This window comes from Diadema antillarum, unplaced genomic scaffold (genome assembly GCF_040938485.1).
Source record: "Diadema antillarum isolate AM-2024a unplaced genomic scaffold, OU_Dant_1.0 seq00001425_RagTag, whole genome shotgun sequence".
Lineage (NCBI taxonomy): Eukaryota > Metazoa > Echinodermata > Echinoidea > Diadematoida > Diadematidae > Diadema > Diadema antillarum.
The window spans coordinates 330,666-346,052 of NW_027272177.1; the positions used below are offsets into that span (position 1 = coordinate 330,666).

Below are 15,387 nucleotides of genomic sequence, written 5' to 3' on the forward strand. Positions count from 1 at the left end.
ATATATTGAGAAAGGAACAGGAACACTAGTATTAGTGACAACACAGCAAAAAGACAGCTCAATACGAAAGCTGCATGCAGTTCAGATCTGTTCATGAACTTACAAAGCCATCTATACATATATACATCAAAGTATAGTCGACTCCCGTTATAGCAAAGTCCTTGGGACCGGCGTTTTTCTTTCGTTATATCAAAATTCCGTTATAGCCGAACGATTAAACAGAAAAAAAAAAGGAAAGAAGGAAGAAGCTGATAACGCTGGGCCTGAATTTCTACACAGTTGTGATATGAATTTCGTCATGACCACTTTTTTGTTATATTGTGAATGCACTTTTAACTGAAAAGAAGCCTTCGGATCGTTCTGTTATGGGCATACATTCATGAACACACAGAAACAGGAACATAGACAAACAAACACACACACACACTCAGACACACAAAGAGAGAGAGATAGATTGAGAGAGAGAGAGCGAAAGGGAGAGAAAGGAGACATAATATTATTATTATGCACACAAGCGCTCAACAGATTTCCGTATCTCAACCACCGCTCTTGACGGGTTTATGGAATGCCAACTACGTACATACGTTTACAGATATTGTTTAAACACGCAATCTTAATGTGGACGAGAAGCCAGAGGCCAAGGAGTTGGAGGAATAATGGGAACTGGTTAGACATCTTAATATTCACAGTGTGAAAGCTATATATTTTAAAGCGTTGGACATCAGTTCGTCGAAATAACTGAAACAAAGTATTACAGTGGGACGGGCTCTGTGGCATAGTGTGGTATATAGTGGTCGTCCTATCAAGTTCTTAAAGGGAATGTACAGTATTGGTAGAGATGAGAATTGTGCGAGATACCAAGAAAATACTTATGAAATAGTACAGAGCATACCGATTTAAGAGGAATTCAAAGTTTATTTGAAGAAAATCGGGTTTGGAATGACTGAAACATCCAAAAACAAAGTAAAACAAAGCGATCGTAATGAATTGTGGGTCCCACACTTACTAGAATCGCTCTGTTTTGGATATCTCAGCCATTTCAAAACTAATTTTCATCAAATAAACATTGAATTCCTCGTGAAATTACATGCTCTTTCATATTTCATAAGAGGTTTCTCATTATCTCACCAAAAAATGTTAGAAACCTAAAATTAGGTCTCAACCAAAACTCTACCATCCCTTTAAGTTCTTGGACAACATGTTTCTACCACAATATATCAGGTGTATGAATGGGTACCTGGCAAGGTTGGCTTATAATAGTAACGGCAGGACTCACTAAGAAAGCAGTGGTTACACTGAAGTTATCACCCCGAGTAAATAGGAAATTAAATGATATATATATATATCATTATCACCCTGAAATTCTTTCCTTCTAAACTAATCTCGCTTGTACATCACCAAAATTTGTGTATAGAAAATAAACTGTTGGCGTAAGCCCCTACTGCGGGATAAGATTTAGGATTTTTTTTAAATTTATGTTTCCCATGCTTTTGCGGACAACAAATTACTTGATATATCTTTCCTCATATCCCACATAATTATCTTATAATGATACATATCTATCTCTCCCTCCCCCCCTCTCTCTCTCTCTCTGTATATAAATACATATTTATATATATACATGATATATATATTGTAGTTGTTCCGCGTATTGGCAGTACTAGAAATAGCAATAATAAAATCACAACAGAGGAATGCAGGGAATGCATTAATAGCCAATCTTGATTTAATGAATAATCCGAATTTTCGAGGATCCTTCCTCTTCTTCAGGGAGTGACAGTGCGAATAGGATCCTCGAAAATTCGGATTATTCATTAAATCAAGATTGGCTATCAATGCATTCCCTGCATTCCTCTGTTGTGATTTCATGATATATATATACATATAAATATATATATATATATATATATATATATATATATATATATATATACATATATATATACATATTTATATATACATATATATATATATATATATATATATATATATATATATACATATATATATATATATATATATTTATATTGTGTGTGTGTGTGTGTGTGTGTGTGTGTGTGTGTGTATTATTTTGGGGGGCAGTTGGCTGCTTCAAAATGTACTTTTACTATTAACGAATGGCAGGTTATACCCAGTCATTTCCAAAAGCTCGATTGAGATGAAAATGAAACACATTTTTTATATCCAAGCCATTTTCGATCTTTTGTCTATCAAAATACCCGCCTGACACAGATTAATCATATATATATTCTAAACCATTTTCTTTTGCTGTCGGGAAATTGAATTAAAGTTATCTGGGTTAATGTATCATGTACATTCTTGCATTTCCCAGCAGCGGGTCGGCAGAGATACACTTACATCACTTAAAAATTAAATTATAAAAACAAGGGGTGGGATGTAGTGACCTTGGTTGCCTCGGGAGATGACGAATGCAGACGATGAAGCTGAAATAATAGTATAAGATATCAGGTTGGGTTTTTTTCAGTCATCAGCTATCTTTGAAATTTGCATCCAAACGCACTTCGTGAGATGGCAAAGCAATCCTCTCTCTGTAGTGTTTTTTTTTTTTTTCTTAAAGGGTGCTCCAGAGCAGACTTAGGGAAAACCCCTTTTCTATTTCGTCACGTCCAATCAGGGAAGTTAGGATGATGAGTTGCCACTGTGGGTCTGCCGGTGACACGACATTCACTCCAGCTGCGACAATTGCTCCGGTGTCGTTTTCTCCAAGGACTTATAGGGTTGGGGTTGTGATAGCGTTTTAGATTTAGTTTGATGTGAGGATTAGGATTAGGGTTAGGATTATGTTTGTAGGAAGAATTCATGTTTGGCCTGGCGTGCAGAATTTTCATGGGAGCAATTGTCGCAGGAGCAAATGATACGTGACTTAGCTGACAAATGGCAAGCTTGTGAATACAGAAAATACATCCTTCAGATGTGCTTTCTTTCTTCTCTTTCTGTCGGGGGAAGGGGATGGGGTTGGAAGGAGGAGGATGAGGTGGGGAGAACTGCCCCCCCCCCCCCCGTGTCACACATAAGAATGCTTTGTCCCTCCACTGTCATTTATGTGAACTCCGCTCCGACTGCGATTTTATTCTTTTATTTGTGTGTTCTCATGCTTTATAATTATAATATTCTTTTTCGTGTTTATAATTAGTAATCACGAAAATTTCAATCCCCAACTGCATAATGTGATACAAATTTAAACAATCATGAATGAGATGTTTTTCCCTTTTTTTAAAGTGCAGGGCAATGACTAAAACATACCCACATCAAACAAAGAAAAAGAGTTAATAAAAAAGTATCTCCTCACTGCAATTCAACAAGATGTTACTGCCTGGAGAGTTTCATGCAAAGGAAAAACAAACAAGAATAACAATGGAAGGTCAGGTCAAATGCAATATACTTTATTAGACTTTGTACTGTTTTGTATATATATCCCAGTATTATTAAAATGCTTAAGATTGATTTGCAATGATTATTACAAATAAAAACAAAGAGTGCATCAACATAGATGAAATTTCACAGTCACTTAACACCTATGAGAATACAATTTCCTGGTCAATTTGAACATATTACTCTGCGAAAAAAAACAACCAGCAAGCCAGCAACACATAATAATTTGTTTTTAAAAAATGGATTTCAAAAATACTTTGCATTTCCATTCATTTTTATTTCTGTGTTTGTCACAACTGGTCCCAATTCTCTCTTGATTTGAAAAAAAAAAGAGAGAAGATATTAAAGAATATTGATGACTTCCTGAATGAGTGCAAACCTCCTGCGAAGAATGTTACTTTGTCATGGAGTCGACTCATTTAAGTAACATGGGAGGAGTATGGATGCATGACATACAATCAGAAGAGCTGTCTCTGCTGGGAAGAACAGTGTCCCACAGTGTGAAACACGATGTAAAACACAGTGTGAACACATTGTGAACACAGTGTGAAATCTCTTCACACTGTGAAATTCGAGCGTGTTAAGATTGTGAATACTTTTTGAATCATCAATTCAAAGCGTCAAACAAAACATTACTATATAAAAAAAAACACCAGTGTGAAATATCTCGTCATGCTCATGTATGTCTGTCTCGTAGGATGACCCCGAATGACTTGGCTATTGATGATAACGCGTGAAAAAACAAACAAACAAAGGAGGCCATTCTTTCTTGTAAAAATACACAGAAAGACAAAAGAATAGAAGAGTGATGAAGGAGGATCAATATCATTGTAAAACGATAAATTTCATGCATCAATATCATGGTTACCAGAATGGAAGTTTGGCTTAATTAAGGCAGGAGGACATGATATTATAATACAACAAATATAGTTACAAATTCAAAAGTAAGTAAGGTGTTAAGCTGCGATTTAAAACACACACATATGACATAACTTAAGCCGCTGTCTAAAAGAGCCAAGTGTACCATGCATTTAGTCTGTAGAGAAGTATCACAGCTCCGACGCTGAGGTTGATAGCGCCGTTTATCCTCTGTCAAATTCTTTTTTTTTTTGCTTATACGCTTAAGAACGGATAAGAGTCCTCTGAGTGCCACAGTAGTTATTTCAACGTGATTAATTTCTCTCTTAACATGCTAAGTGCCGCTAAAAGTAAGCCAAGACATAAAAGGATATTCAAACTTCTTCAATAAATCGTTGTCGCAAACGCACGGCTCAGCAGAAATATTTGTATTACCCTGTCGTAGTACAGTAAACCTCGCATGAGTCGAAGCTCTCGGGACTGACAAAAATGCGTCGACTTAAGTGAAATTCGACTCTCGCGAGAGTCGATTTTTTTTTCGACTCACAGTTATGTACATGTAGTATAGGATATTTGCATGCATGTGTGTGTGTGTGTGTGCGTGCTTGTGTGTGTTTGCATTCAAATTTGTCTGTTCTTGAAGATAATGTTCTTATTTTGTTCTAAATTGAACATGGAATTTGTATCAATACTAGTACCTAGTAGTTAAACGTAGTTCGCTGAGAATGTCTGCGCTAATGTGGCAATGTGCATGTGCTATGTCTATGGTGCAACATAGGTAGCCATCTCTGTCAACCTACCCTGAGACAAACACTCTCCCAGGCCCATCCTACCTCCATTGAACAAAACTGTACAGCCAGCCGGGCACGCACAAACAAGCTCCACCCACTTGGCCTGTCACTAAAATATTAAAGCAGCGATTGGTTGACCAAGGAGTTCTGGCTTGACATGGATAAAGTATGGATGTGCTGTGTGTATGGATAAAGTACATGGATCGATGTGCTGTGTGTATACATACATGTGTATGTATTCGACATGCGTGCAGAGCGGTACGGTGAGTGTGCATGCTTACCTGCAGCAGGCCAGGGACGGGGTTCTGCGACATGCCGATTATTTTGTTCTCCTCTAAATGTAATGAGAATGCCAGACAAATCTTCTTCGGCTCAAGTGATGTAAACTACGTGTATTTTGTACAAAAGGGACTGACTGTTTTACTTCGACACAGCCGAAATTCGACTCTCGTACTTCGGCTTATCCAAATATTTCTTAGAGAAAATACATAGGGAAAAATCGGGACTTTTTATTTTGCTTCGAGTTAAGTGATTTTCGACTCACTCGACGTCGACTTATCCGAGGTTTACTGTATATTGCTCCTGATCCCTGAATTGATAATAGAAACTATAACGCCAGACAGTGACAGCATTTGTAAGATAGGCAAAATATACACATATTCATATTACATATCATTCATATGTCTTCTGTGAAGAAACTTAGCTTGTTCTTACAGAGGCTACATGAAAGTAGATCACATAGAATGACAGATTCGCAGAAGTTTTCTAGAATAGTTCTTCAGTTCAATCTATGATTTGGAGACAGGACACCAAGTGCAAGTAGGAAAGAGGGATTCAGACTATGATAATATTCAACCATCTGTTATTAGTGATATATACTCATTGCGAACATCTAGCTATCACCATATCATAATAAAAGCATATTAGAATGGAGAATCATTAATAAGCTTACTTGATATCATGTACGATTTCAGCACTCCAATATCTTGAGGTTACTACATATTCCTTTCTTCGGGCAAGTATGAACACAGGCGGCTCGTCTTTCTTTTTTTCTTTTCCTCCCCTCGTTTTCTTTTTACAACTTGGAAATCTGCCGCATTGCGCCATTAGGCATTATATTGCAAACTGGTATACGAAAAGACAGAGTACATTTTTGGTCAATAGCTGGCGTTGTGCCGTCAACTTCGTCATCTTTTGATAATCACTCGGTGATGTCATTCGAGTTCTGGTCGTTGTTATTGGCGAATCGTTTCAGACGTGGAATACGAGACGGTCGCCTTTCACGCCGCCACCGCGGTTTCGTCTTTTCCGGGGGTTCCGTTTCCTCTTCGTACATCCTGACGAGGGAGGGAACCAGACCTCCGGAACTTCGGGTGTGTCTCTTTTTCTGCGCATCTTCCTCCTCCTGAATGACTGGGGCTCTCGTCTCCTCTGGTGCTCCGTTCGTCTCTACCGTCTCGACGTGCTCTACTTCCACTTCATCCGTCTGCGTCTCCGACGAGCTCACATTTGTCTCATCCGTCTGAACTCCCTGTCCCGCCAAATCCGCTGCTGGCGTCTGTGTTTCGGCACTTGTAACATCCACATCCGCTGAAGGCGTCTGTGTTTCGGCGCTTGTAACATCCAAATCCGCTGATGGCGTCTGTGTTTCGGCGCTTGTAACATCCAACTCCGGTGCTGGCGCCGGAGTAACGTCCATGATCGCTACTGTGGTCTGTGTTTCGATGGATTTTGTTTCTACAGGGGGAGAGCCGACTTGAGCACCGATGGAGTGGGATTCTGGTCTTGGTGCTTGAACAGTAACTGTTGGTCCCACCTGAGGGACGATTCGTATAAACCATGACTCAAGATCCTCGCTCGTCGGGACGATACCCTAAAAGAAATTGAAACGATTGCCTCCTTAAAGTGATTAATAGACCATTTTGAATAACCAGTTATCTATCAGAGAAAAGCTAATACAACGGAAGCAGTGGCGTAAATGTTTAAAAACATCGTTAGCTTGATAAGAAACCACAACCAAAATATAAATGTGGACTGAGTGAAAGCAGCAATATTAGCCGAACACATCGATGAAAGTTTGAGGGAAATCGGACTATCGATTCAAAGTTCATAAATTGCTAAAGTTTCAGGATCGTCATCGCTTGATATCAGAACTAGCACACTTCATGACGTCATGTGTGGACAACCATAAAAACAAAAAAAACAAAAATAGGAAAATTCCCCAAGATTTCATTTTTTGTGAAACACAGTCCGTCAAATTGTATGATCATTAACATGTTATTGGTAATGAATATATTTGCCTGAATTTTGAAAGAGGTAAATGATGGCGTAAACTGTAGCAGAAGTCGGATGTATCCGCATCACACTATGCACTTGCGGTAATAGCAGCTCAAACAGAAGACAGTGTTTAGAGGTTACCTTAATCATCAAATGATAATTATGATTTTTGTCTACATGACAGGTCTTAAACAGAACACGTAAAAAAAATGAATAGGGCCTACTCTCATAAGTTATGCATAATGCATATTCATGAGGGGACTGCCGCCGCGCTCACCTTGTATTTCTCGACGCTCTCGAAGATGTTGCGCAGCGCCGCCTTGTACTTGTACACCATGTCGTCGATCTCCAGAGTTCGGTCAAAGACCACTTTCGCCTCCCTGCTCTGGCCGAAGATTTGATCTCCTTGTTGGTTGCCCCGGGTGAGGCTCTCTTCCATCTGAGTCAGCTGTTTGGTGATGTCGAACCTGGGATTAGAGTTGCATGAAAGATCAATATTCTAAAGACTATGGGAAAATCGAATGATCATTTCCTTGATCGCACTTGACAGTGGGCGTTTTTTCGTTTATATGTATATGGAAAGAGAGATAGACAAATATGTAGATAGAGAGATAGAGAGATAGATAGATAGATAGAGATGGAGAGGCAGATATACAGACAGAAAGATAAACAGATGGATAGATGGATATGAGTATATGAATATAAGAACGACCCAAGTCCATGGAAGATCATTTCGAGTAAACTAAATAAAACTTCATATCTTTTTTATTTGTCCAATAATATTCTATTTAACTGTGATGGGAAGGCAACATTGTATATACAAATTAGAACATATATTATTATGACAATTAACATTTACATTAATTGTGGAGAGGCAATTTTGTGTGGTGGACTTGGGTCGTTCTTTGATTCATATACATGATATTCTGCTATAGAGATGGGAGAAGGATGAGAGAGGGCGCTATTATATGAATGTAAGAATGACCCAAGTCCTTCATTCATACATTAATATAAGATTTAACTCATTCATTTCAGGCACTTCCGGGGGTAATTAGGATTTATCATTTATACACAAGATGAGTCCATGCATAAGCTACAATTTCCCATGTCAAACTGAATTTGGCCAAAAATTGGACTTGGGTCGTTCTTATATTCATATACTCATATACCTTTACCTTTTATATTGCCCTCTTTTGCCGTATTTGATGGTAAAACATGAACACAATTTACAATTTTTATAACAATGAAGTTGATTCTAATTAGAGAAGGTCGAAGTCCTTTTCTATTCATAAAATGTTATAATCATGAATAGTTTTCTTGTCTTCCGAGGGCATCATGGTTTCTCTTTCAGTCTGATCTCTCTCTTAACTTCCGACAGTAAATAATACCGCTCAATGATTTAAAACTAGCATGTCATAATCATTGTTTCAAGGTCAGGCGACCTCACCGGAGTGACGCAACGTCGTTCCGAAGGTCCCGGATGTCGAGCGGGCTGATATCACCGGTGGCGCTTTGTTCACTCGTCAGTCTGTTGGCAATATACCGATCCATGATCTGTGCGATCACGTTCTATATTACGAAAAATAACAGAAAGGTAATCCAGTTCAGGTAAATTCAACTCAATCAAAGCCATGAAGGGTCTGACAAGTAGTCCTCCAGAATATTTGACCACTGGAACTGATTTTCAAAGAACATTAATAATCAGGTGTGAGTTTCTTCACTATGTTTCCCTCTACAAATTAAATTTGTGAAAAACTGCTGATCTGTAAATTAACATTCACAACATTCATAAATGTAAATTCACAATATTAATAATGTTAATGATTTAGATCATTGCATTAAATCTAACTCTTTGATATCATCACAACACCTTATTCTGGTGTTTGCATTTCAGCTTCCATTTTTCATTGTGTACTGGGAATCTAGTATCAAAGGAATAGGATGGAAACGTTACAAAATCCCTCTATCAGTGCCAGCCAGTACTTTTGGTCAGGTAGATCTTCCACATGGAAGTCACTTCCTAATCGAACAATTTTGAACCAATATCATGTTTCCGTTAAATTTCTCATTCGGGGCATTTCAAAATACTTCTACGTTCCTCGACTTTGACGTTAATGTCAAACAGCTGGAGTGATATATCTATATCATTATTCAATATCATATTCGCATAAATGGTTAAGAAGCACTTTACGACTTTGAAACACTATACGTTCAAACAAAGGGCATAAAAAAATCATTCAAAGTGATAGTCTAAAGCTCGCCGCACACCATCTGCACAGAATATGAATTTAGGTCCCACGACTAAGCGACTTTGGATCTGGAATAAACCAGCATGTTTATTCTGAGGCTGTCGTGATTTCTTTCGGATCCAAAGTCTGTCAGTCGTACGACCGAAAGTCGTATAATGTGCGGCAGGTTTTAGTTTTATATCATTATGTTACCTGATATTCTTCCTGATTTACACTTTGGTACTCGTGTCGCATCTGTAAGAAAGAAAATAATCTCGATTAAGACGAAAATTATTTGAACATGATCATAAGAACCACAGTGACTTTGACTTTAAATAATAAATAGATCATTATCGATGGTTAAATAAAGAAAATAACAATAATAGTAGTTATCATAATATAAGTGGTCATATGGGGATTGATGTGGACAACAGTTGTATTACATATTATATCAATATTGAGTGTGACGATAGTAATAGTCATTTTAGTAACATATAGAAATAACGTGATCATTAATTCGATAGTGATGATAATGATGTCAAAGAAATTAAACTTCCAGTTTGAGTATACAGGTGAACTATTATGAGGCAAGATAATTTGAAATATATTTTTATTTTGAAATATACGATTTGATAAGCAAATATTATTTCAGACTTCTACGGCATCTCAATTATTATTACAATCACATTTCGAAATTTTCTTTTCTGGAAGGTATGAATACAGCTTGACAAAGAAAATGTGTATTCCCCTCATATACCCCTGATGGTTCAATCTCACTGAATTCAAGAAAAGAGAAAATTTCTCAATCGAAAGTGATCATTATTTGTACTATACATTTGTGTCAAAACTTGAGATTGTTATAATTTATAGTGATAATAGTAGTAATAGTGATGATATAATGATACGCTTATCCATTTGCCATATAAACCTTCTCTCACTTATCAAGTCAGATACTTTTCCTGCAAATATGCAGATAGGAGTATTCAAATGAGGATAGAAATGACGAGGGTCACTTCCAAGAAAGGGGGAGTGGTACAACTGGCTATGACCACTGATATAAAAGCAACAGAAAGAGATAAGCAGCAGAGATAGATCGCCGCCTAATAGCCACCTGCAGCACGTCCACGTTTTCTTAAAATGCAGGTCGAGCCAACTGAAGCTCCTGTTGAAAGGAGGGAGGTTTTTATTTTGTGTGACTGTATGTGTGTGCATATAATGTGTGTGTGTGTGTGTGTGTTATCTGCTTATTTCTCTGTGTTGTTTATGCTTTTGCATAAGGTATAGCCTTTTTTACAAGTGAAAATTTTAGTGAGAAATTAGAGTTATATAAACGCCCAGCCTTCTGTGTATAATGATATGATTGACGTGGTCCGCTAGGGCCTGCTTTGCGCTAAACCTTGTGAAAAAAAAAGAACTTTTTTCCAAGAAACTGCATAAATCTTGTCTATGCTGGTATTTTGTGACCACCGGACTCGTGATCAAACACACTGACACAAAAAAGGTATACGAAGACCATGGAGAAATCAGATCCCACAGACGTTGGACGATCACGTTACTAAAAATGTCCACAGACAATGGCACACGAGTGACAACTAGTGGTCGAAAACAATAAATGAATCCATTACAGTTGCAGCAATCTTCATAATCATACCGAAAGACAACAACTGCGACTGAGTACAAGATTGGGTGCGATACACACATTCAGTCGAATGCACATATTAGTGATGAATAAAGGAAAGAGTTACTGAGGTGAAATGCAGAACGACACCTGTAACAATACTGACATAAGATTAGAATCATAATGCATTGATATGAAAACATTACAAAGATTACGATGGTTCTACACCAACGGTGTACAGTTGTTTGGTACTCACGATCTGACAGAATGCACGACAGAATTTGACAAAAAGGGGAAATGACAAAAGGAGGAAAACATTTAATCTGTTATCATGACGTCTGATAGGTTATTTGATAATTGTCTAATAGGTACATAGGATTTATCCATGTCCCTGAGGTACATACGTTTATATGAATTAGCTTAAACAATATTAGGTTTCTTTACTAAGTGTTCTTGTCTGTTCCGGGGTTGGGGTGAGAGGGGTTACCAAATGTTCCTCTATACCATACGAATGTTGATATGGAAATTCGTTATCATCTTTTCTTTAAAGAGAGCAAAATATAATCATAGTATAAAAAGGAGAGTTGATATTTTGTGTTTACAGTAAATGTCAAATATATGGTCATCATATTAAGTGCCGGATACATAGGTTGTACACATACTGGTGAAAGAATGTGAACTTTACTATAGAAAAAGGATGATATTCTTATCTTGCTTTATGATATAACACTTTATATTCTTGATATATTCTGTTCATTTACAGAGATAGATATACCAGGTAGTACAGGCTGTCGTTATGTGTATATTGTATAAATACGTGTATGTTGCCCTTCTCCTGTTGGAGTTACAATGACTATAAAGGACCAAGATACTACGTATAATATTATCCAACCTCGCGTAGTAGGGACGTAAATAAGGTTTTTGGCAATAAGCTTCTTTATAACTCTGTCTATAGTCCCTACTGGCCATTTTCATGTCTCACACACGTATGTTTTTAATCCTTTACTTACCAAAGCCTAGTAGTTACTGTATAAGTGTATGGGAAATTCAGAATCCAGTATGAAACGATCTAGTTAGACAGTAATGACTACCAAAAAGGGGGTGGTGGTGCATAATTACACTCCTCTTTTCAATCGATGTTCACTTCATCTCTGCTTTAATATCTTCCATTATTGTCAATACATAAATGAAGTGGTGAGTAAATATACGAGTGAACATCAATACAAGTCTGTAATATTCTGTCGTGAACATTATTGATTATTAGTGTTATTATCACTATTATGCTATTATTATTATCATTAGTAGTAGTAGTAGTAGTAGTAGTAGTAGTAGTAGTAGAAGTATTAGTAGTAGAAGTAGTAGTAGGTAGTGGTAGAAGTAGAGGTAGTAGTAGCAGTAGTAGTAGTAGTACTACTACTACTACTACTGAGTACTACTACTACTATACTACTACCAGTACTACTTCTGTTATTATTCTATTACTCTAATTATTATTATAATCATCATTATAACACGCAGCAACAGCATCATCAAAATCACACTAACGACCAATATGCAGTCACCCTATAGTATTGCCAAGTATAGGGTGGGTTGTTGGTGTTTTTCTCCATTTTCTTCATCTTGTTCAAGACAGGCATAATCATTGTATAAACACTGGTCTCCTCATGGGGTAGACATCGAGGGACTAAGAGCCCGTGGTCTCTACACTATACGACATTGGCATTACCTAACCCCATTCAATGTAGGTTTCAGCTGTATTAAAATGGCGAAGGTCTGCCAATATTATCGTGATTTCTGTATTTGTGTTTGTTTTTACGGGATGATCTTATCATCACAGTATTCCCGAAACCTTGCCAAGAGGTTTGCATAAAAAGGAAGGAGAATTCCTGTGAGATTACGGTGTCTCTGTCACATTAGACTAATCGTCCACAGACAGACAGTAATCAAAAACCTCTTCATTTAATTGGTCGAATTGGAACAAATTAGGCAATAATTTCCCACACAAACCCGGCAATCACTAAGAACAAAATGAACATTTGAAGCACGTCAAGAAGCGCGGCGCGTGCAAGAAATAAACCAAAAAAAAAAAAATAGCAACAGAAAATACGAAAACAGCGCAGAGTTAACGGGAAAAAAATACACAGACTCACAACAGACATTGTGCAATGCGCTGGCTATAACTGTAATAGGCCAACCGGTGCAAAGCGTGCTCACTATTCAAACACAGTGCAAAACGATGAAATCTTCAATCGACTGATCGAGTCATGCAGTTAGGATGAACGTACGTGTCACAGCGAAATGACAACAGAAAGAAAATACCAACCGAATTTCTTTGTTTTATACTTACGAACTGAAAGAAAGTAAGCAATGGAATGAAGGAGAAAATGAAATACAAAAGACATTATTCTACTTCGACATGATCCGGCTTGTTACTGTAAGTCTGGTGGCTTCATGAGGTAAATTACACCTGCATGAATGAACCAACTTAATAATGCATCTACGTCACTCCTATTTTAGTCCCAGAACTTCAGTTATCGTTGCAATTAATTGATAATCATGTATCGTTCGATATTTTTATTCATATCATATCAAATGATATTATAATTTATATATCATTGCTTGGAATGTGAGTTTTGCATAGTTGTTGTGCGACTTACGGCGTACAAAGCCTTTAGCACACTTCCTAATAGTAACGAACAGATTTTAAAGTGTTCTCATGAATTTGAATATTTGATTTGGCAAACCGGTCCTTCGGATGATGTGATACTTCTCACACACTGGTTTATGTCTTAGTTCCACTTGGTCCCATCTCTGTTTAAGACCAGGAAGGATGTTGGCGAGCTAGCGCAATGATGCGACTGTGTTGTGTGCGTTACTTGGGTACCATACAGACATGCGTCCTCCCTGATTCTCTTGAAAACGCCCGTTTAGGCTACTTATTTCAAAATTAGAATATAATTATATTATATATATATATATATATATATATATATATATACAGTGTATATGAGACAATTTGCCATTATTGCCTTCCATGTCCTCACAACTCTCGCTGCTATTTCATGTGCTGTACATCACGTTTAGCATTTCTATATCTTATTCATCTAAATGCAGTTCATTTTACTCTTTGATATTTAGCGTCTATAGTAAAACGAGATATCAGCACCCCTGAAATCACACATTCACCAGTATACATTTCGGACTTAACTTCCACTCTCGTCCGTTTTCGTTTTAAGGGAATGTTTTCAAGACGCATTTTACCAGATCTCGTTTCGACCCGTTCTCAGACATTCAAGAAGTATATCCAGCCAAACTAGACATTTAACGGCAAAGCGTATTACACTATAGTGGTTACTGAACTAGTCAGTGTTGAGGCCTCGGAACACCGGACACGGTAACGTCAACGATCCAATTTTTTACCATGGTGCGCCAAAAGGAACCATGTCTGGTTCTGTTACAATATCATTTCCCCGCTAATAATCTTGTTACAAAAGAGATCTTCAACTGGTGATTTGTTGCTATTGACTTTGAGATAAGAATAAACTTTGGGTGAGTTTATGCCGAATTATTGATTTTTTTTTTCAAAATAGAAAAAGGCATGGTTCCTTTAGCGCACCATAGCAAAAATCGTTACCGTTGCTGTTACCGTGCTCGGCGTGCCGAAGCCTTTAAACAGGAAATCCAGTCCAAATATGAGTTAATCTGATAAAAGGAGGTAAAATCTTATGAGTTAAAAGGTAAAAATTTGATTGAAATCGGATAAAAAAATAAGGAAGTTAAGGCATTTGCTAATTTCTGCTAAGTTTTGCTAATTTCTGAAAAACAGTTCTTGTACAGTGGATATGAATATTTGATCGTGTACAAAAAATAACGAAAATTAAATGTTGCTGACATTGAAATCTAAAACATAATGTTACTCATCGTTGAATAATTTCAGAATAGCGATCAGTTAGATATACAAGGATTTGAGCCTCAGACATAAATGCGTTTGAATGAAAAAGTGGCAATTTCAAAATTGTATGTACAAACTAGATCTATTATTATGGCAAGTTGTGAGGGGATGACATGCTCACTGTGCCATTTGCATATTCATAATGATTGATCATTTAAGAACTGTTTTGCAAAGATTAGTCATACTTCAACATGTTGTATCTTCCTTATTTTTCACCCGATTTCGATCAAAATTTTACCGCACGGTTGAACTCGTAATATTTTACTCTTT

The 15,387-nt window shown here is 37.2% G+C and overlaps 1 protein-coding gene across 1 annotated transcript in view; it reads right to left on the reverse strand.

The window, feature by feature from the left end:
- Positions 1-6,243: 6,243 nt before the first annotated feature.
- The window catches only part of LOC139709290 (short transient receptor potential channel 4-like), a 53,036-nt gene continuing 43,892 nt past the window's right edge, over positions 6,244-15,387 (reverse strand). The window contains exons 13-16 of the mRNA XM_071621240.1: positions 9,761-9,802; positions 8,767-8,888; positions 7,597-7,786; positions 6,244-6,915 (exon numbers count right to left, since the gene is read on the reverse strand). Coding sequence (XP_071477341.1) covers positions 6,244-6,915; positions 7,597-7,786; positions 8,767-8,888; positions 9,761-9,802 — 1,026 coding nt within the window. The remainder of the gene's footprint in view (positions 6,916-7,596; positions 7,787-8,766; positions 8,889-9,760; positions 9,803-15,387) is intronic.